This window comes from Schizosaccharomyces cryophilus, assembly GCF_000004155.1.
Source record: "Schizosaccharomyces cryophilus OY26 unplaced genomic scaffold supercont4.8, whole genome shotgun sequence".
Classification (NCBI taxonomy): Eukaryota; Fungi; Ascomycota; class Schizosaccharomycetes; order Schizosaccharomycetales; family Schizosaccharomycetaceae; genus Schizosaccharomyces; species Schizosaccharomyces cryophilus.
In genome coordinates, this window is record NW_013185631.1 from 396,286 (window position 1) to 416,511 (window position 20,226).

Below are 20,226 nucleotides of genomic sequence, written 5' to 3' on the forward strand. Positions count from 1 at the left end.
CTGAATAAATAAGACATGTTTTCATCAATACTTGCTGTTCATTGTGTGTGTTGAGAGGTTTCTTCATGTACAATATAGCTTACTGTGAACTCTGAGTGTTCATTTTTTGAATCAGTTTTAAGGATCCTTAGACACAAATTAAAATGGTTCTTCCATTCCAAGCAATTCATTTTGAAGTACTCGTTTCAGTGTTTATGAAAAAAATGTTTGTTTACAAGATCATTTTTACGAACGACTTTTTTTTTTGGCATTCAAACAGATGAGTAGCTAAATATCCGTATTGCTTTTAATATTCTTTTAATATTCTTTTTATTTTTTGATATTTTGTTTCGCTTGTTTTCTTTGTACAACACAGTTATTTCGATACATCATCATCAAAAACATACGAACAAACGATTTTTGTATTTTTTAACTTTGGCTCCTGGAAATAATAAACAAAGCGACATTTCTTTTCTTTATTATTTCCAATTTATCTTATTATATTTCTATTGTGTCTTTTTGTCTTTTTTTAACCCAATTTTTTTCCTTTTTTTCTTGTTTCCCTTACTCATTTCTGGTTTTTTTAAACGAGACTAAAGGTTATAACTTAATCTGAAATTCCAACATGTTACCAAATAAAAAGTCAACATGCGCTAAATACATAAACCCTCGCACCTAAAATGTTGCCAAACGTGACACATCAAAGAAGGTTAGCCTAATAGTGTACGCAGAATACTACTCATCCACCACCTCTCACTACTACCATTTATCCGCGAATTTTGCTTTTTCTGCAATAAAGAAAAAGAAAAAAGCGAACCTTTTCTAACTTTCTTTGACTCTATGTTATAAAACCTTTTAAAGGTAATTGTCAGCCAAACTCCCCCAGGAGTTTCTAATATTTGTATTCAGTGGTATTATATTCCGGTTCATTCATATTGGTATTATCTTTTTCTTTCTTTATACTTTAATTAGTATTTCGTTCTTTATAAGACTCTTTTGAATTTCGTTTTGGCTTAACTTTTTAGCTTGCGCTTTCTTTTTTTCTCGCAAGTTTCTTTCTTTACTTAATCTTTTGTCATTCGTTTTGGTATTCTCGACGCATACTCTATCTTTCTTTCTTTCTTTCTTTCTTTTCTATTTAGTAGCTCTACTTTCTTCGGCTTGTTTTTCTTTCCTTTTTTTCTGTTAAAAAATGTCGGATGTGGATAATCGACTTTCGAGTAGTATCAGCAAAATTCAGAGTAGCCCTTTGTCCGTTGACACAAGGCTAGACAGCGAAGGATTGGATGGCTCTCGTAGAAGTGGTTATCATGGTCTCTCACCTCTAGATGCCTTGGCTCGAAAACATCGTGATTTAACTCGTCAACTAAATTTGCACAACTATGCAAATTCTCCAATATCTAAATCAGAGGATTGTCTTGTTTTGCCCAAAGACAAACCTACTCGAATTCATGTGCATCGAACAGGTTCTCCTCTTACGCCTTCCGAATCAAATTCCTCCACAACGATGCATGGCCCTAGTGTATATGATGAAGATCATTACTGTGTTGCTCAACAACTAAGCAGCGTTTTCGGCACCCCTGATATTGATGATGATGACGATTTTGATTATTCCGAAAAATTGTATGCAGAATCCCGTCTTTCTTCAAATTCTGAGGAGTATAGTTCTGTCGCCAATCATTTTGACGATGATGAATACTTTAAATCGCTCGAACCGCCGAATGCTCCCTATCGTCACCAACTTGATTTCCTAAAACCAAACGATCTGACCTTGCCATCTGTTCCTTCTCAAGAAGAGTTAAATCCCACGTCTCCTTCTGGGAATCGCCCTCCTGTTATCCGCGCTTCCACTGCCCCGACTTCGTATGGAACTACTTCTTCGGCTGTAAGATCTTTAGAAGGTACCTTGACCGTTTCTCATTCTAGTGATGCGTTAAACGTCCAGCAGGCCAGTGCAGAGTTTTACAATACTAATAACATGTCGAACTCTTCTAACGTGGGTGATTTTTCTGCTATAATGAAAGACCAACACAAGGATGCAACTACCCCTAACCAATCTTCATCATCGCTTGATTCCCCTTTAGGTGGCACAAGTCATCCTGGAAAAGTACATAAAACTATACATCTAACAAAGTCTGCCCCGAAGCACCAAACAGTCTCTATTTTCAGAACACAGTCTCCGTTTCTGAAGAAAGCAGATAAGGAAAGGGCCAACCTCAACAAGACAATGGTTTCTATTAATAAATCAGTTAATATTTATCAAATTTTTGCCGAAAGCAATCAATCCAAGGTTGATTCGAGTAATTCTTTCAGACTTCTTCCTCTTTCTATCCGATTACAATTCCCAATCCTTCGACATTTGGAATTCTCTTTGCAAGCTTTGACAACGAGTGCAATCCAATATATAGATGAGAACCATGTTGATATCCCTTATACCGCGCTGAAAACCGACCTTAGCCCCTTTCAGAATAATTTATTTGATTATGAAAACTTAACTAAAGAAGACCACCTGAATCAGGCGATTCGATTTCACCTTTCTAACGATTTTAACAGAGGCTTCCTACACTCCAGCTTCGCAGCTAGGCATGATGACCACACAGCCTCCTTTATTTATGGACTATACCTTCGACATGGCTTAGCTTGTTCTCCTAAAACACATGTTTCTTTCCTTTTTCTTCTCAAGACAGCTACTTTCCTTCTGCGTGATCTGTCTATCTCTTTTCAGGATGCAACCGTCTCTGCTAACAAATCAAATCCATCAGAAACAGAATCAAAGCAGTATACCCGAGATCGATTATTACTTGCCCTGGTATTGTATGAGCTGGCTGTATGCTTTATGCATGGCTGGGGTATCACTAGGGATCGGCCATTGGGTATACATCTCATAAAACTAAGCGGAGCTTGGGGAGATGTAGATGCTCAATTTGAGGCAGGAATTCAGCTATCTTTGGGAACAGTTGCCGACAAAGATTCTCAAATGGCTGCAAACTATTTCCTATCAGCTGAATCACAAGGGTTATCTCCTCCACAAAAATGCAAATGGATTTATAAATCAAAGTACAACTTGCCACTTAATTACAATGTACCAGCTGCAAAAGAGGTGACTCTTGTTGCTAGCATATTGGAAAACATTGAAGCGAATGCAATAAAACTGAATGGAAAGAACAAGGCAAAATTTCGAAACTTTATATCTGCAGTTCGTTATCTTTAGGAATTGTATTTATAGACTTTTAGGAGTTAAAACTTTATGTTTAATGTTTGGTTTTTTTTTCTTTATGTTTTATGTTCTTTGGTTTTCTAGGTTAATAATCAGTATCACTGGAAAGATTAAGAATTGTACAATACACAAATAAGAAACTTCTATTTATAACGTATGTATATTCAGAACTATCAAAATGCTCGTATTAATACAACCACACGATAATTCCGACTCTGTTTAAGAAGTACTGTATATTTATTACGACAAATTATGAAGAGACGTTGAAGACACAATGAGGGATTCGTAAAGCATCAACGAAATTCTGAAACATAACAACATTATCAACTAAATCATACACTGGTATTAATAAGCTTCAAAGGACATGATAAAAGCAAGAAGAAACATTGAAAACTAATGGCAAAGACCGACACTTTGAAGACTATCACAGTGCGAGCGACGATAGCCCAAGGCAGCACCGATGGCAATGGCAGCAATTACATAAGCATTGTAAGTCATAGCAACGAGCATTAAGAAGTAAGAGAATATGAGTTGAATAGCATATAAGGTACAGAGACGGAATGGACGACTAACCTTTCCTGATCTCTTTGCAGGTGTGATGAGTCCATTTGTTTGTTCATTATAGGCCTTTTGAAAACAACATTCTTCGATAGAATTATAGCTTCGTAGCTTTTCAAACGCGTACCCCAGAAAGACAATTACCAGCAGAGAAATCCCAAATTGCAAACCGGAACTAATATGCCATTGTTTGAAGACTATACAAAGATTATTATAATCGGTATTAAATGTCATCTTCATAGAACAGTGCTTTATAATTGAATTTCCATTGTCGTGACCATGATCCATGATTTTAATTAAATTTCAACTCGATTGGAGAAAAGATTGTTATTATTGAATAAATACAATGATTTACTTGAAACAGATAAAGTACGTTGTTTGTAAATTCTAACAGGTGCTACCTAAATATACGACTGCGAGATTTTTGCTACTGCAGGTAGGTAAGTGTTCTACCCATCATGTCATAGAAATAGACTGTTGTTTAGCCGATGAATTTGTTCGATTTGAAAGTTTTGAATAATACAAAAAGATTAAGTATTCATGTCTTGTAATTATGAGGAAAAAGGGAATTTTCGTTTGGTTCATTATTTCAACTGAAGGAAATTTCAGTAAGTATTTTTTGTTGAGCCCTTGTTATAAGGTGTAAAAACGTACATCAAGTCATCGTATAAGACAAAGATAATGATTTTAGGGGTAAAGAATATACATAAAGCAAGGCAATCGTGGAACGACAGAGTTTTACATGCTAATTCTTGTCGACACATTCATAGTAAAAGGTAGCAGACCGATTGGAAAGCTGAGGAGGTTTAGAAGTCTTCCCAACAGGATCCAGTCGCGAACGAATCGTAGATAAAACCGTTTTTTTCTGTTCAGGAGACACCGGAGGGGTGTTTCGTTTATTTTGAACGTGAATCTCCACCATGAGACCATTCTGGAGGAATTTTTCAGCCCCTTTTAATTTCCGTTCTAAATCGTTTTTATCAATTCTCCATGACAAAAGTACGTATCGAAGACGAGTTTTGCTCTCATGCTTCGCCTTCCGTACTTTGATTTCTTGAGAGGTTTTTTCACCTCTCATTTTAGCCAGCAGGTCATATGGAGCATAAACGCAAATTGGATGCTCTACTTTTTCCGAAGGGTTTGCAACTTTTAGTACAGCATGATCCCCCATTTCCCTAGCCTTTGAGATTGCTTGATGAAGATTACATAACGAAAGTTTGTTTTTACGTTCTTCTTCCATCCGCATAAACACAAAGTCAGATGCAATGCTTTCATCAATTCTTCCCTGGAATAGCACTTTCAAGGACTCACTGAGCTTGGTACCTAAAACGAACGAAGAATGAAAACATCGCATAGGATTGACACGAGGCCAAGTATTTTGAGATCCTATAAACGATGGACGAGAGGCAATAGCAAACCTAAACAGCAGATTTCGATACATAGTCATGACTTTACTATGTACTATGCGTCTTATGTACAATCAAAATAAAACCGGTGATTTTTCGCTTTTGAGTACGAAACTACGAAATGACGAAAGCCAAGAAAAGTTCTATTTCGTACAACGATAGAATTTTAAAAAAACCTCAAGAGAGAGAAGAGATCATTCACATACTTTTCCTACCAACGTCAACTTTTATAAACTGCTAACAACTTTGCAACGATACGTTAATAAACAAAAAATTGAAATTGAAATTTCTATGGATTGTATTTGTAATAAAATGGCGGACTCCTGTTGAAGAATCAACAGATCTTTAGCTGTGTCTACATGGTCACTGTCTTATGATATTTCGTTCAATACGTGAGAGGAAATCTGGCTCTTCAAAAACTTGCAGAAGGATGCGCAAACGATAAAATTTCATAAGTTTAATTTGGACATAAAGGAACAATAAAGGCTATATTCAATTCTGAGTGGAAAATCAAGAGTAGTCGCTAAGAAGAACACAAAAGAATGTGCAACTTCAGATACCCGTCTACGAGAAAATTTACTAACCTTGTAGCAGAATGACAGCTATTGGATACTTCATGAACGTTCATCTATTCTCCAAAATATCCTTCCTTTAAACAAAATATCTATCATCGGCTGGGTTTAGCGCTCTCTTCTCTGCGCACCTCATTTAGCCCACCACGAAGTGTGCGAGTAATGAAATTTCCGCTCAATTTAAGCTCAAATGTTGGGGTTTTACCTTCATATAATCATGGATTAAAGTCATGTTTAAGGACAAAGACAAAGAAGCTTTTCTCTACAAATGTGCTTGAAGAGTATCCTATTCGATCACACAAGTTGCAGAATGGAGTCACCTTCGTTACAGATCCACGGCCAGGACATTTTGCGGGCCTTGGTGTCTACGTAAACGGAGGATCTCGCTATGAAACTAAAGAACTGACAGGAATCAGTCATTTTATGGACCGCCTTGCGTTTCAAGGAACAAAGTATACATCAGTAGAAGACATGAAAACAAAACTTGAAATTCTTGGTGGTAATTATATGTGCGCAACTAGTCGCGAGTCGATGATCTACCAAACAGCTGTATTTAATGAGGATTTTAAGAAAATGGCAAAACTTCTTTCAGAAACGGTCCTTTATCCTGAGATTTCGGAAGAAGATCTTATGCATTATCGTGACAGTATTAATTATGAAAATACAGAGCTCTGGACCAAGCCAGACGCTCTTTTGGGTGAATTGGCTCATGTAACTGCTTTCAAAAACAACACTCTTGGAAATTCCTTGCTTTGCCCACCGGAAAAGGCATCTTCCGTAACAGCAGACAGCATCCAACGGTATCTGGAACATTTCTATCATCCTAAAAATATGACACTTGCTTATTCCGGTATCTCTGAAAACGTCGCTAGAGACGTAACGGAGGAATTTTATGGTCATCTACCAAAATCAAACCAGCCTTCTCTATTAAAGGAACCTTCCCACTATACTGGAGGAAGTATGTCAATCAACAAAAAAGAAGCACCTGTGGTTCCATACCAGCAGGAATTCTCCCATGTGTTGATAGCCATGGAGGGGTTATCTGTAACTGACCCCGATATATACGCATTGGCTTGTCTTCAATTCTTATTAGGAGGCGGAGGATCCTTCAGTGCTGGAGGTCCTGGAAAGGGTATGTATTCCCGCTTATATTTGGACGTTCTGAATCAATATCCCTGGGTGGAAACATGCATGGCTTTCAATCATAGTTATACCGATAGTGGTCTTTTTGGAATCTTTATCACGATTTTGGATGACGCTTCTCATTTGGCTGCTCCCATAATAATTCGAGAACTCTGTAGCATTGCCATGTCCATAAGCAAAGAAGAAGCAGAGCGAGCTAAAAACCAGCTTCGCAGTTCCTTGCTTATGAACTTGGAAAGCAGAATGATTTCCCTTGAAGATTTAGGACGTCAAGTCCAGACTCAGAATGGAGTCTATATTTCTCCCAAAGAAATGTGTGAAAGGATAGAAAGTTTGACTCCAGCCGACTTGACCAGAGTTGCTCGAAGAGTATTGACCGGTAATGTAAACAATCCTGGAAAAGGAACTGGAAAGCCCACTATCTTGACTCATGGAAACGAAGACCAAATTGGTGATATTTTTGCACTTTGTAAGAAAGCAGGACTTGGCAAATAAAAAATTCTGTCTAAATTCCTCACTGAACAATAGATTCTTGTTTTTTGACCGTTTCTTGTTTATTTCTGCTATTTGAAATTGAACCATAGATTAAGGTAAATAGTCTTTGAGAAAATGGTTTTAGTAGAAGAATAATTATGCTGAATACGTCTATAAAAATTGATTCAAACATGCTTACGTTGTCGTCTTCTAACCTAATTGGAAAGGTCGCTAGAAAACCTTTCATAACATGCTATAGCTATATTCATTTGGTACTTAATAAATGTAAAGGTTTTATGTTTCTTCATTCAAAGGCTATTCCCCATTATTTATGTTTTTGTCCATACTGAAAGACACAAATTTCGCTTTTCGCTAACACTCGTTATTACAATAACACAGCAGAGTGATGCTTCTGGTTTGTCTATAGGTAAAAGTTACAACAATATGCTACTGACCTACCATTAATTGAAATTGAGTGTTTTCGATCAATTCTTTAATTAATACGACTCTCGTTTGTGGAGAAATTGTACAGTAATTTATTAGACATGTCTGTTGCTGATTTTTATGGCTCTAAAGTTGAGGTATACCTCAATAATGACGATGTTACACAAGGTGTAATAGCAAATTTTGATGCTGCAAATGCGATGCTTCAACTGAGACTTCCGGATAATAGTACCAAAAACATAGTTACTTCGAACATAAAAAACCTAAAAATTCTACCAAACGTCCCAGGATCACCCTCAACATCGTCAAAAAAGAGTAACACAAAGCCGACTTCGAGCACCAATTCAGGAAACACACCTTCCAAATCAAAGTCAAAGAACGATTCTTCTAAAAATCAATGGGCTATGGATTGTGATGGCGAGTTCGACTTCGCAGCGAATTTGGAGAAATTTGATAAAAAGCAAATATTCGCAGAATTTCGGGTATGTCAAATGAAGAGAGAATGCATTGGATTATGAACGAAAAAAGATAACTTGTTGTATTGAATGCAGGATCTCCAGAAACTCTTGAGACCCTTATTAACATAGACTTTGTTTTAGGAGAAAGACAAGAAAGACCCTACAAAGTTACTCGTGGCGCATAATAAAAGCCATCATCCTAAAAATTATCATCCCAACGAGAATGTTTTGGATAATAACGAAAAAGACAGTTCCTCAGACTCAAAAAACCCAAGCCCATCCTTTATCAAGGATTTTAGAAACAATATTGATGCTTCCTTGGCCTCCATGATGATCAATGAAACTACCATTAAAGGGTCGAACTCCAAATTTGGACCTTACTCTGAAAGACCAAAGAAAAAGGACCGTAGTGGTCAGTTAGCTCCCACAACTCTACATACAGTGTCCGGTGAAAAATTAATTACAGTTCAACCTGATTTACTCGCCCAAGCTGTAGCACTAGCTATTGCGAAAACGAGTACAGATATCGTCATTGAAAATGCTGCTCAGATCCTTTCTCAGTTTATATACTCTGTCTTGGGTGGACATAAGCGATTCACTACTTCCAACCATAACTCTCAACCTTTAGTGTGTATCATTGTAGGTCAACATGATCATGCGTCAGCGGCTGTTGCAGCTGGACGAAGACTCTGTGCAATCGGTGTTAAAGTGGTTCTTCGTTTATTAACACCTTATAATGTTGATAACAAACAATTACTTATGTTTTTAGCTGCTGGTGGACACATGCCAACTGAAAATTTCGATCAATTTATTGATAACTTTTCTTCTCCGATTGAGCTTATTGTCGACACGGTCAGCGGTTTCCACTCCGCTATTGATAAAAAAACAACTTCTTTAATTAATTGGATAAATAAGCAGAATGTTTTGGTGCTATCCGTTGATATACCTTCCGGTTACACCTGTGAACAATCAGATGCGGTTGTTGAGCCAAAGTGGACTTTAGCTTTAGGGGCTTTAAGTACGACATTGGCAAAAGCAGCATTCATTGATCAGGTTGCGGGTGTTTCCGTGTTTGTTGGGAATCTTGGAACAGGTGTACATACTTGGGATGAATTGGGGGTTGCCGACTCTCAAGTTAACGGTCAGTATCTTGCACAAATTACTTGTAATGGAACTGAGTAAAAGATATATATTAAAAAAACTATTAAATTGTTTTGAAACAGAATTACCAAAAAAATGGCTATGATCGAGTTCGTCGAATGAGGTCGTGTTGGAAGTTATTTACATATGTTTCGAATGGGCGCCGAAATTTATTAGCGAAACCGCAAATTATACCTTCCTGTGTAGGTTGTTGAAAACGTGAAAGTATATTCTGTATTTCACTGAAATCTGCAGTTCCGTGTTGTAAATCAGTCAGTACATCCTCAATATCTTCAATTCCTGGACGGCAAACAGGACAAATATGACAAGTATCACTGGAGTAGAATTTATAAAAATTGAGGAGGCTATCAACGACGTGATCTTGATTATTCAGCACAATAAGTGATCCATTTCCAAGACTACAGCCAAGTTCTTCCAAAGTCTGGTAGTCCATAGTTGCTTGTTGACATTGCTCCTTATTTAAAATCCCTGAAGCTGGGCCTCCAGCATACACGCCAGCTAATGAGTCCCATCCCCCTTTTACGCCTCCTGCGTGTCTTTCAATGAGTTCTTTCAGGCGAATAGATAATATTTCTTCCGTTATACCTGGATTATTCACATCTCCAGAGATGCAAAACAATCTGGTTTCATGACTGTTGACAATTTCCTTATTTAATGATTCTCTTTTCAGAATTTTAGATAGATTAGCCGCTGTCTCCACATTTAGCATAAGCGTTGGTAATCCAAATAAACCTTTTGTGCTTATGGGTTGAGGTAATTGCATTGCGATAGGAAAATGTCCTTCAAGCGATTCTAATAAAGCAGAATCTTCTCCGGTGATATAAGTACCTGCACCCGGGTGAACAAGAATATCCAGTTTTGTATTGGTTCCAAGAATATTTCTTCCTAAAATTTTGCTTCCGTAAGATTGTACAACTGCTTTCTGTAAGTTAACCATTTCTTCGTAGTAATCTTTTCGAGTATATACGTAGCAAAGGGTCGAGTCTATGGCATGAGAAGCAATTAATGCTCCTTCAATAATCTTCAATGGTTCGTAAAGAAGTAGCATCCTATCTTTAAAAGTACCAGGTTCGTTTTCAGCTGCATTGATGACAACAACGCTTGTCTTCCGTTTTTTTTCGCTACTGCTGCCTTTGGCTAGTTCATCTCTTACTTCTAACAATTTCTGAAAAGTAGGTATTCCTGAGCTTTTTCCTCTAAGACCCGATCTTTCTATGGTTTTAATCTATATATTACATATTTGAGATTAGCAACCAGACACCATTAAGAATCGTGAGTTTGGTTCCTAGAGTAAAGGTACATACAATGTCAATGGGATCTTTTTTCAAAACACTTGAAATCTCTGACCTCGTTCGTTCATCTAAGGCATCTTTTACCGGGCGTCTCTCCTTTTTGTATATATTTGGAAACAGACGCTCTTCTTGGCTACAGTATGACAATCTTTTTGCAAAGTAATTATGAACATAACGTAGAGAATCCTTAAATTGATGTCTTAGAAATAAAATCATAGCATTCGTTTGCAATATAAATAAGTCCTGAACTCTATGGTTAGATACCACTAGTAAGGTGCTTAGTCTAATGAAGCAACACATTTGTAAAATGAAGTAATACTAAGTGAATGAAATGTAAATTTACACATATTGTTTTTAGAAATCTTTTATTAAGAGCAATTGGTTATTCTATGAAAGTAAATGGGAGATTAGGCATTGACAAAATGAAGTAAACAAGGAGTTATGTGTTCAGTCCTTGCATTATGCAAGTTAAATTTAGAAGAATTCGTGTTGAAGATGCAGTAAAAGAGTCAAATTGAAGCTTGACTATTTATCCAGCTATTTTCTTTGTGGCTTTTGGTTTTGGGAATACATAGATATGCTTTAAGCAGCCCGTATATGTAGGAACAGAGCGACCAGTATCATGAAATCCAAGCTTAATAGCGACCTTTTTGCTGGCTTCATTTCCATGCATAGGATCTACCACAATTTTTCTGGCGCCTTGCTGAAAGGCAAATTCCATGGCTTTTGAAACGCATTCCGTTGCGACACCAAGGCCCCAGTAATCAGGGCTCACTTCAAAGAATAGATGTGCTGTTTCTGATGAAAGTGTCTTTTTTGAAATTCCAACATTTCCTATATACTTTCGTTTTGGGAATTGTGGAGATATTTCTAATGGGTAAATGCCAAAAACCCAACGTTTTCGTCTAGCTGGAAGGGTCCGAGCATCTGTAATGTAATGTTGAAACATAAACCTGCAATATTCCAGAGTAGTAATTTGTCCGTATAGTTGTGTACGATAGACTTTTGGATCGGATTTTATTTTTGTAATCTCGTCGAAGTCATCCTCTTCAACAGGAGACTTTAGCAAAAACCGACTGGTTTTCAGTTGAGTTACTCGCATTCGATGTAACTAGGACAGCTGCTATAGATAGAAACAGAAAGTGTTCAGATTAAACAACCTGCTTCTCCAAATAAATCAGAAAACGAAAGCCAAAGGAAAAAAAGTTTGGGTAGATTTAGGATTTATTTTTCTCAAAATCTTCTTTCAAATGTCTAACAACAGAATTTGCAGTTGCAATTCTTCAACATTCGTATGCAGACAGCCAATTTTTTTTTTTTTTTTTTTTTTTTTTTGACAATATATCAAGAGTCTTAACAAAGTTAAAGAAAATGAATAGGATTCAAGAATCTAAAAATCGTGTAATAATTGCTTTAATTAAAAATAGAAACGACTATCCACAACTGAACGAATTTGGGTAATTTCTGAAATTGGCATGTCTACAATATGTCGATTCTTCAACATGATTCATTTTTTAAGACAATGATACAAATAATTTTGCTTTAATATTATGCTAATTAGTGCTTAAAAGATGTTCTACATGCCGAATCCCAACACTCGCAACAGTGCATATATACTTACAGTAAGATCTTTTTCGTAACCAGCATGACTTGCACGCTTAACAATAGTAGCTGCTTACAAACTGAATTACTTTCTTTATAAACCATCATAATGGAAAAATAAAATTAGTATGTCTTGTCTTTATTTCATTAAAGTAGCGTAACTTCAAAAAGGAGGATCAGAAACTTCTTAATAATTCAAAAGAAAATCATTTGGCTCATGTAACTGGTATCAAAATCTTCTGAAAAAAGAAGAAAAAAAAGACAGGTAAACATATAGTTGAATTGTGAATATTCATAGCTGACATAACGGGAAAGTAGCAACTTCTGTATGCTAGACTCATTTACCAAAATAAATTATGGGCAATACTTGAATGTACCTTTTAATAAAGCTTCAATGGTATATTGCAGGAGATTCAATGGCTGAAAGCTAAACTTATTTACGTAGTGTTTAGCAGTTAGACTGAGGGAACTCTAAAAACACGTCCATGGCACTTATAGAAAAGGCTGGCTTAGTGGCTGCCATAGTAGGAGGCCGACGGGTAGGTCCACGTGCACGGGTTTTGCGTGCATCAGGAAGGGAAGCTGAGGGAGTAGTAGAACGTTCAGCATCCTTCTCAGTGATATCATTTTTGTTTTCACTAGCTCCAGTTACTTCAGAAGTTTCGGAATCAGAACGGGTTGGAGTCTTCGGTTTGGGGGCATAGGCTCGCATCAAAGGGCCCTTTTGGAGACGGGATTCCAATGCTGCGACGAAACCAGCCCGAGATCCGGTAAACTTGTTGGGACGTGCGTTAGGACGAGGAGAAGCTTCGTTTGCGGCAGGAGTTTCAACACCATCCGAAGAAGGGACCGACTCAATCTTCTCTTCCAAAGGAGTAGCGTCCGGTGTATTCGTCTCTAATTTACTCTCCGCTTCATGCTTCTCTTCGATAGCATCACGAGTCGAGGAATCAACGATATCTGATTGTATAAAATTCTCCTTTTTCGGCTGTTCCTTCTTTGTTTCCTCCTGAGCATCCCAGTGACCATTGAAAGAACCAGCGATGCTCAGTTCCCGGGAAACACTGGGAGTATTGGAGGTAGTGGTAGAAGGAGATTGAAGTTGAAAGGTTGCCTTCTTAGACTCGGCATTGGATGGTTTCCTCTTGTCCGAAGAAGTGTGGTGAGCATTTTCGTTTGGTATGGTCAAATTACTGACGACGTCAAAAGGCATGCCAGCCGTACCTTCACCATCTTTAGTATAGAATCCCTGTTGAGGCTCAAGGGAGCTGTTCTCGTCAATTGTAGTCGAAGGATCAATATCTGGCATTGGTTCGCTCTTACCAGCCGTCAAGCCACATAAGTTATCAGATTCAGTGAGGTTACTATGAGAGCGCTGGCGATCCTCTGCTAAAGGTTTGGAAGTATAAGGAAGAGGAGAAGTACCTTCTGCAGCACGTTCCACGTCATCCAACACTTCGTTATATTCATTTTCCCAAGGCTCAGGAGGGGCACAATCGCTGTGGTTGCCGTTCTCATCAACATGTTTAGAGGGTGAGCGAGAGAGCTCATCCAAAGATATATTTTTGGGCAACTTGCGAGATCCAGAGTTAACGAACTTCTCATCAGGTGCATAAGGGAGGCCACGATCAGTTTGTTCGGGATCAATGATCGGCACAGAACCAGTATCTGGGTTTAGCGGAACACAAATTTCAGGTGTTTCACGCTCCCAATGGGCCTTTTGTTCCATGGCAGGTAAAGAAAGGGTAGAAGCAATCCTGGGTTCGCTATTGGCATGACGAAGGGCCGCAGATAACCCAGAGGATGAGGCAGAAGTGCGTAAACGACGAATGCCATCCGCATTGGGAGCTACGTCGTCTAATCTTGAGGTACCAAAATTTCGACCATTTTCAGTAAGATGGTTTTGGTGAGCAGCCTGGAGGTCCACGAAGCTAGGTGTATGAGATAAGGATGGCTTTTCATTACTACCACCATGATTCATAATTCCTTCGACAGCCATAATATCGTCTTCGTTTACCAGAGCTCGAGGCACGTTTTTATGAGACTGTTGATTCGAACCTTGTCTTTCAAGAGGAATCGGACGTCCATCTGGTCCCAAAAACAATTCATTTGGAATATTAGATGTAGAAGCTGCTAAAGAAGAAGGAACCTGCTTCTCAGAAGATTGGGGTTGTACGGATTCTGACATTGTTTGTTGATTTTCTTATGTAGGCAGAAGTCGTTCAGCAAAAGAAGTAGAGAATTTACTCAAAAAAAAGAAATTTTTTCCAATTTAATATTTACTTTTATTCGAAAAGCGATAAAACCATCAACGTTTCCAGTAATTGGAGATGGTTGCAGCAACTGAGTGTTTGTTGTAAGAATCATCCTTACTGCACATAACCTTCGTTTATACAATATCGACCAGGCATGCCATATGGAGGTATCAAAGAAGTCTTTAATAAGTTGATAATGAGAAAACATAAATAAACACAGTATCAATGAAACAGAGTTTGAACGAGGGAAACAAGCACATAAAGACTTGCTACGAAACGATATGCAAAAAGAAAAGCCCTTCTGCAAAAGAATTTCAACATTGGAATGAATTTCCTATACAAATGCGATCACACCTATAGGCATCATCTTGTTTCAATCATATGGAATACTATATCACTCTTCAGCTGGCTTTTCATCCATAACATACTACTGAAACAGCAATTATTACTTATAACTACTCTTGAATTACATTCATTAAACCCACGACTACTACGAGCCACACAAAAGAAAAATTTGGCTTAAATTCCAAGCATCAATTTTTGAACCTTTTTCTAGGTAAGAAGCATTTTAAAGCTCTTAACGTTGGTAAGACCAGACACCTTCAACGAGACCGTCTTGAGAGGTGAGACGGTTGATGCAGTCATCAGATTCACCCTTGGAACGAACAAAGCCGGAGATGGCGTAGGTGGTCTTCTCGCCAGGGATTTGGCGACCTTCAGCGTCAACAGCGCAAACGTTAAGTTGAACGGAAGCGTGATCCTTAGCTTGGATGATACGGTTAGTGGCAGAGCTATTTAAACGTTAGTATCTAATCATCTCAATTATAATTTTCTTTCTAAATTATTTCATACCACTTGCGGGGGACGTAAAGGTCAACCAATTGTCCAGCGTCGTTTTCCATGTTTGAAAAAGTTGGGTTGACCTTTACTCTCCTAGTATTTTGATATCGTTTAGCTCGACAGTCACAGCCCTACCCTATTCACTTCCTTGAGGTCTCACACTGTGACATACATAAATGCTCCCAATATTTCATTACGTGCTCGTATCAGTTCGTTATTTTTTGGAAATTGCAAAAGAGCTCCAAAGACCCATAGGAAACGTGTCTATTTACTGGATAACAGTACAGGTCCCGTTAACGCGTTTATACTTTATTTGTTTTTATTTATTCGATTTGTTTTGACAGGTTTTGTTGGATTCATAAGCGCTCCTCACAGAAACAGCTAAGAGATGTCCAAATTCTTACTCGATCGATGTTTACGAGAATTATCTCCATTGACAGTTCTTAAGGATGATATCCAACAAACGGCTAAGCCTCTCCTTCATTTTATGATCCAGTCAGCTGCTTCAAGGTACGAAAGACCAAGTTTTCCCAAGGTATAAGATTGCTAACAATCGCTTTGCGACAGAAATATCAAAGTGCTATTTGTTTCTTATGAGACTTTAGAAGCTAACTGCCCTTCCGAAATCAATCAATTCATCTATGCCACTAGTTGGAATAAAATGAAGAGTTTAAAAGAGTTGTATGACGAGATTGTACAATGGTGGAAACCAGAAGATCAGCATTTAATTGTCATTGATGCCATCAATCCAATCTTAAACAACTCTGTTTCTAGTTTTTCCATGTTTTTTGGGTCCATTTTGGCTTTGGGATCTACTGCATTTCTTACGGCCTACCACAAGGACGTGTCTTTGGAGAATTATCCATCTTACCTCCCCGCTTGTGAAACATTTTTAGACTATACTAGCACATGCACTGTTTCCTTTACTGGAATGCAACATCTCATGGTGGAACACGATGCTAGAATGCGAAGTCAACCGAATCCTTTGACGGAAGAATTACAAGATTGCAGCATTGTTAATCTGTTAGGCTCTAATTGTGAAAATGGTATTGTTTGTTACGTCGATTTTCGAAAGAAAAGTGGACGGGTTATTAAAGAAACATGTACTTTAAAAAATGGGGCTCTCGAAGTTTTTACACCATTTGTTGGCGCTCAGAAGGAAGCAGAATTGGAAGCTCCCGCGGATCTTGATGTTCCTTTTAATCTTACTTTATCAGAAAAAGAACGGAATGAAAGAGAAGAGGTCTTTCTTCCTCATTTTGGTGCCCAAGATATTAGAAAATCTGCAGAACCTGGATTTGTAGATGGAGGAGCTATTATTTACCATGCGGATAAGGCAGACGATTTCGATGAGGAAGAAGATGCTGATGAAGATTTATTAATTTAACTTAATTTGGCTTTATCGGGATAAGCCAGGATCTCAACAGCTTCAGAATTTATGTACATTAGATTGTAAAATAACATGCATGGTTTTCTGTTTCAATCTGACTGCCACCATTTGGTTCGAGCCTTCAAAAGTGCGATACAAAACTACAATTCAAGTATTAACCGAAAACAATGTTTTAAATTATGTCTATAGTTTGCTGAACATATAAGCTCCTGGTAAAACCAAATTTTATACAAGCTGCTTATCGTTGTACGCTACGCTATCTTAAGCAAGGTTGAAGCTAGCATCAGGGAAGTGTTCAAACTTCTCATCAAGGTTACCACGCTTGTTCAAAAACTTGGCGTAGCAGCCGTCAGGGATGACTTCACCGCGGCTACGCTTCTCAATGAATTCAGAACGGTTGTATTGAGAGAAGCCCCACTTCTTGGAAACAATAATCTTTTGTTGTCCAGGGAACTTGTATTGGCAACGGCGGAGGGCTTCAATAGCAGTGCTACGGTTGGAGTCCTTGGTACGGATAGAGATCAAGATTTGGCCAATTCTGACACGGGCAACCAAAGCGTTGGGCTTACCGAAAGCATGACGCATACCTTGTTGCAATCTATCGGCACCGGCACATGAAAGCATCTTGTTGATACGAACAACGTGGTAAGGGTGGGCACGGACACGAAGGTGGAAGGCGTCCTTACCAGCCATCTTCACCAAGTACTTGTTGGAACTAATACGAGCGGCTTCAAGAGCTTCGGAAGTAATTTGTTCCAACTCGTTGGATACCAAGTGAATACAGAGGGGGAACTCGTCAACACCGGCACGCTTACGACCCAAGTCAAAGATTCTGATCTTGGGATCAGGAACGGCACGGTTGTAACGAGATTTGGGGTAAGGCTTGTTCTTAATGTAACGGTAGCAACGAGCGGGTCTACGTGCCATTTTGTTGAAATTAGTTTCAAAAGTGGTTGGTGGACGAACACTGTTTTTAAATACGAAATGTGTGTTCGTAAAGCACCAAAAAGCAGTCACGGCTTAGTGATCAATGGGGGCAACAATCATTGCTTACAAAAACGAATGAATTTACCGATACGTTGCAGTGTCTTATTTTTTAACGAGTCGTAACACGATAATGCGATTAGTTTACGTTTGCATTTTTTTGGTTAAGGGGTTTTGAAAGGATTATCGTAAACAAAAACAAATATAGTATTAAAAATTCAGTCTAAAATGCCTTGTTTTTTAGAGGATTTGATGCTTCTTAATTAAGGATATAAAGAGAAATTCTTTTTTATTTTAATTATTATGTTTCGTAAAAACCAAAGTATTGTCGGAATTGGACAGCCCACAATATTGGTATACAAGTTAAGACGTAAGCAATTCTTTTACCAATTGTATCCAGCCATTTTTGATTCAATAATGAAAAATTATCTTTTCAATTGGATGTTTCAAAAGGGTATTACAAGAGCAACACTGAAATGATGGATTTGCGATGGAAATGTAGATATTATCGAATGTGTTACCATGAAATACAAGTAAGAAAACATATGCCAGTTTTATAACAAGAATTATTTTGCAAAAAGAAAAATTTATTATTATTCCTTACTTCGATAATATGTGGGCAGTTTGGACTTTAGCGCAATGAAAACTTACCTCAAAGGTAAGAAATCAAATCGCAATAGACAACAGCTTAAGCGCATGCGGATAAAATTGAAAGATTTAATCCACAGCTATAGTGGTTATATTGATAATGTCTATATTATTAAAAGGGATTCAATCCGTAGAAATATTCTTTTCTTAGTCATTATCATTTTATTACTGTACTAAGTTATACATTCCCTTACTAACATATACATAGTTTTACTTAATGTTATAATTGTCTACGGCCATACCTAGGCGAAAACACCAGTTCCCGTCCGATCACTGCAGTTAAGCGTCTGAGGGCCTCGTTAGTACTATGGTTGGAGACAACATGGGAATCCGGGGTGCTGTAGGCTCCTTTCTTCTCTTTTTGTTTTATTTTATGCGCTGATTTCTAATTCTTTTTTTGCTTTACGCCATATACTTTTTGTTGGTCTTACCACATGCTCTGTTCATAGATGTTTCATGATGACTGAATTCAGCGACACATTGAACCTTTTCCATACAATATACTAAAGATCATTTTTGAAAGGTAAAACAGTGAAAGAAACATCTCAGGCAATCCTGGGTTTACGTTTGAGATTGGTTGGATTGGATTAGAGTAGGAAATATGGATTCTAAAACAATTGAGAATTCTTCAAAAGAATCATCATCGAAAATACTCAGTTCCCATAATGAAGCTAGCTTTGACTTTTTGCAGTCAGGTACAAGTACAGAATATGAATTACGAAGCGTGATTTTCAAGTGTTTGAAAAGGGTCGGAGAATCTCATCAAAGTGATCCTACAATTTCGCAAGATTATCAAAACTTATATAGGGAATGCGTACAAGATTATCTTCATTTGAAGAAGCATCCAGCACTAGCTTCGATCCTGAGGAGGAGAACCCTGGAAGACAATGTGAAAGACCTTGAACAAAAACTAGAGTCATCCAAGAAAGTAAAATATCTGTTGGATGAGGAATATCATCAAGTAAGACAGTATCGAGTGGACATGGAAACATTGAATACAGAGTTGTCAGAACGGCTGAAACAGCAAGACACGATTAGCAGAAAAGGAAAAAAAAGTTTTCTAAACAAAAAGCTTATTCAAGAGAAAGAGGATGTTTCACGGTCCTCTATGGAACTCTTTACGTTCCTTAACGAATTTCTTGACAAACATTACAAGGAAATTCTAGAAGGGCCAGGGCCTATTGGAAAATTGAGTGCTAATGAACGAAAGCAGCGAGCAACTATTGATAAGTTTGCCAATTCCAATCAGCTCGAGGAAATGGAAGAGTTGAAACGTGTTTTAGAAGTAAGTTTTATCATAACCTCCTTCTTCTTCTTCTTTTTTTTTATTCCACCGCAGTCTATTAACCATATACGTTAGGAATTAATGAACCAAGCTGTCTCTTCTAATCCTTCCTTTACAAGAGTGACAAATGAAAGGATCCTAAACTTTCTACTTCGGTCTTCGCTATGTACCTTTGATCCGCGTGATCCTTCTTTACTGAAATTCATACCTTTTGCCGATGAATTCTAGTCGAAAGACACACACTATCTTCCCTTCTGTTCTCTCTCCCTGTTTCCGGAATTGTTAATTCTCATTTCTACTTGTAACTATGTTTGTTTCTTTCATAATACATGAGGCACCTACAGTTATAGAAATACTTTCTCTTTCATATATTTAAATTAAATCTCATCCCTAACAAATAGAAAGATACCTACATTTGGAGTTTCTTGGTATTTTATGAGAAGCGTAGATGAAAACTCTTTCAAGTGTTTTTTCAATAACTTTACATTATGAAGATAATAGTAGATTTTCCCAAAATT

At 37.7% G+C, this 20,226-nt stretch overlaps 12 protein-coding genes and 1 non-coding gene across 13 annotated transcripts; 6 read left to right on the top strand and 7 right to left on the bottom strand.

The window, feature by feature from the left end:
* Window positions 1-555: 555 nt before the first annotated feature.
* Window positions 556-3,435, top strand: SPOG_01492 (SEL1 repeat protein Nif1). The gene has a single exon (XM_013170179.1). The coding sequence runs from the start codon at window positions 1,172-1,174 to the stop codon at window positions 3,188-3,190; it is 2,019 nt and encodes a 672-aa protein (XP_013025633.1). The 5' UTR covers window positions 556-1,171; the 3' UTR covers window positions 3,191-3,435.
* Window positions 3,390-4,149, bottom strand: SPOG_01493 (vacuolar copper transporter Ctr6). Its single transcript, XM_013170180.1, has one exon. The coding sequence runs from the start codon at window positions 4,040-4,042 to the stop codon at window positions 3,590-3,592; it is 453 nt and encodes a 150-aa protein (XP_013025634.1). The 5' UTR covers window positions 4,043-4,149; the 3' UTR covers window positions 3,390-3,589.
* SPOG_01494 (translation initiation factor) lies at window positions 4,127-5,351 on the bottom strand. The gene has a single exon (XM_013170181.1). It carries the CDS (start codon window positions 5,199-5,201, stop codon window positions 4,500-4,502), a length of 702 nt encoding a protein of 233 aa, XP_013025635.1. The 5' UTR covers window positions 5,202-5,351; the 3' UTR covers window positions 4,127-4,499.
* A 519-nt stretch (window positions 5,352-5,870) lies between these two features.
* On the top strand, window positions 5,871-7,662 carry SPOG_01495 (peptidase(MPP) complex alpha subunit Mas2). Its single transcript, XM_013170182.1, has one exon. The coding sequence runs from the start codon at window positions 5,895-5,897 to the stop codon at window positions 7,368-7,370; it is 1,476 nt and encodes a 491-aa protein (XP_013025636.1). The 5' UTR covers window positions 5,871-5,894; the 3' UTR covers window positions 7,371-7,662.
* Window positions 7,663-7,789: 127 nt separating this feature from the next.
* Window positions 7,790-10,298, top strand: SPOG_01496 (enhancer-mRNA decapping Edc3). Its single transcript, XM_013170183.1, has 2 exons — window positions 7,790-8,275; window positions 8,393-10,298. The coding sequence occupies exons 1-2, from the start codon at window positions 7,895-7,897 to the stop codon at window positions 9,431-9,433; spliced, it is 1,422 nt and encodes a 473-aa protein (XP_013025637.1). The 5' UTR covers window positions 7,790-7,894; the 3' UTR covers window positions 9,434-10,298.
* SPOG_01497 (iron sulfur cluster assembly protein) lies at window positions 9,421-10,984 on the bottom strand. The gene is made up of 2 exons (XM_013170184.1): window positions 10,717-10,984; window positions 9,421-10,637 (listed from the first exon to the last, which is right to left on the bottom strand). Exons 1-2 carry the CDS (start codon window positions 10,918-10,920, stop codon window positions 9,492-9,494), a joined length of 1,350 nt encoding a protein of 449 aa, XP_013025638.1. The 5' UTR covers window positions 10,921-10,984; the 3' UTR covers window positions 9,421-9,491.
* Window positions 10,985-11,045: 61 nt separating this feature from the next.
* On the bottom strand, window positions 11,046-12,343 carry SPOG_01498 (N-acetyltransferase). The gene has a single exon (XM_013170185.1). The coding sequence runs from the start codon at window positions 11,804-11,806 to the stop codon at window positions 11,234-11,236; it is 573 nt and encodes a 190-aa protein (XP_013025639.1). The 5' UTR covers window positions 11,807-12,343; the 3' UTR covers window positions 11,046-11,233.
* Window positions 12,344-12,432: 89 nt separating this feature from the next.
* Window positions 12,433-14,740, bottom strand: SPOG_01499 (DUF3210 family protein). Its single transcript, XM_013170186.1, has one exon. It carries the CDS (start codon window positions 14,492-14,494, stop codon window positions 12,755-12,757), a length of 1,740 nt encoding a protein of 579 aa, XP_013025640.1. The 5' UTR covers window positions 14,495-14,740; the 3' UTR covers window positions 12,433-12,754.
* A 220-nt stretch (window positions 14,741-14,960) lies between these two features.
* SPOG_01500 (40S ribosomal protein S21) lies at window positions 14,961-15,533 on the bottom strand. The gene is made up of 2 exons (XM_013170187.1): window positions 15,414-15,533; window positions 14,961-15,352 (listed from the first exon to the last, which is right to left on the bottom strand). The coding sequence occupies exons 1-2, from the start codon at window positions 15,461-15,463 to the stop codon at window positions 15,139-15,141; spliced, it is 264 nt and encodes an 87-aa protein (XP_013025641.1). The 5' UTR covers window positions 15,464-15,533; the 3' UTR covers window positions 14,961-15,138.
* Window positions 15,534-15,593: 60 nt separating this feature from the next.
* SPOG_01501 (elongator complex subunit Iki1) lies at window positions 15,594-16,997 on the top strand. Its single transcript, XM_013170188.1, has 2 exons — window positions 15,594-15,911; window positions 15,969-16,997. The coding sequence occupies exons 1-2, from the start codon at window positions 15,790-15,792 to the stop codon at window positions 16,786-16,788; spliced, it is 942 nt and encodes a 313-aa protein (XP_013025642.1). The 5' UTR covers window positions 15,594-15,789; the 3' UTR covers window positions 16,789-16,997.
* Window positions 16,923-17,804, bottom strand: SPOG_01502 (60S ribosomal protein L10). Its single transcript, XM_013170189.1, has one exon. It carries the CDS (start codon window positions 17,716-17,718, stop codon window positions 17,053-17,055), a length of 666 nt encoding a protein of 221 aa, XP_013025643.1. The 5' UTR covers window positions 17,719-17,804; the 3' UTR covers window positions 16,923-17,052.
* Window positions 17,805-18,655: 851 nt separating this feature from the next.
* SPOG_16386 lies at window positions 18,656-18,770 on the top strand. The gene has a single exon (XR_001203124.1). It is a non-coding gene; the product is annotated as a 5S ribosomal RNA (ribosomal RNA).
* SPOG_01503 (kinetochore protein Sim4) lies at window positions 18,754-20,136 on the top strand. The gene is made up of 2 exons (XM_013170190.1): window positions 18,754-19,708; window positions 19,784-20,136. The coding sequence occupies exons 1-2, from the start codon at window positions 19,025-19,027 to the stop codon at window positions 19,934-19,936; spliced, it is 837 nt and encodes a 278-aa protein (XP_013025644.1). The 5' UTR covers window positions 18,754-19,024; the 3' UTR covers window positions 19,937-20,136.
* Window positions 20,137-20,226: the final 90 nt, after the last annotated feature.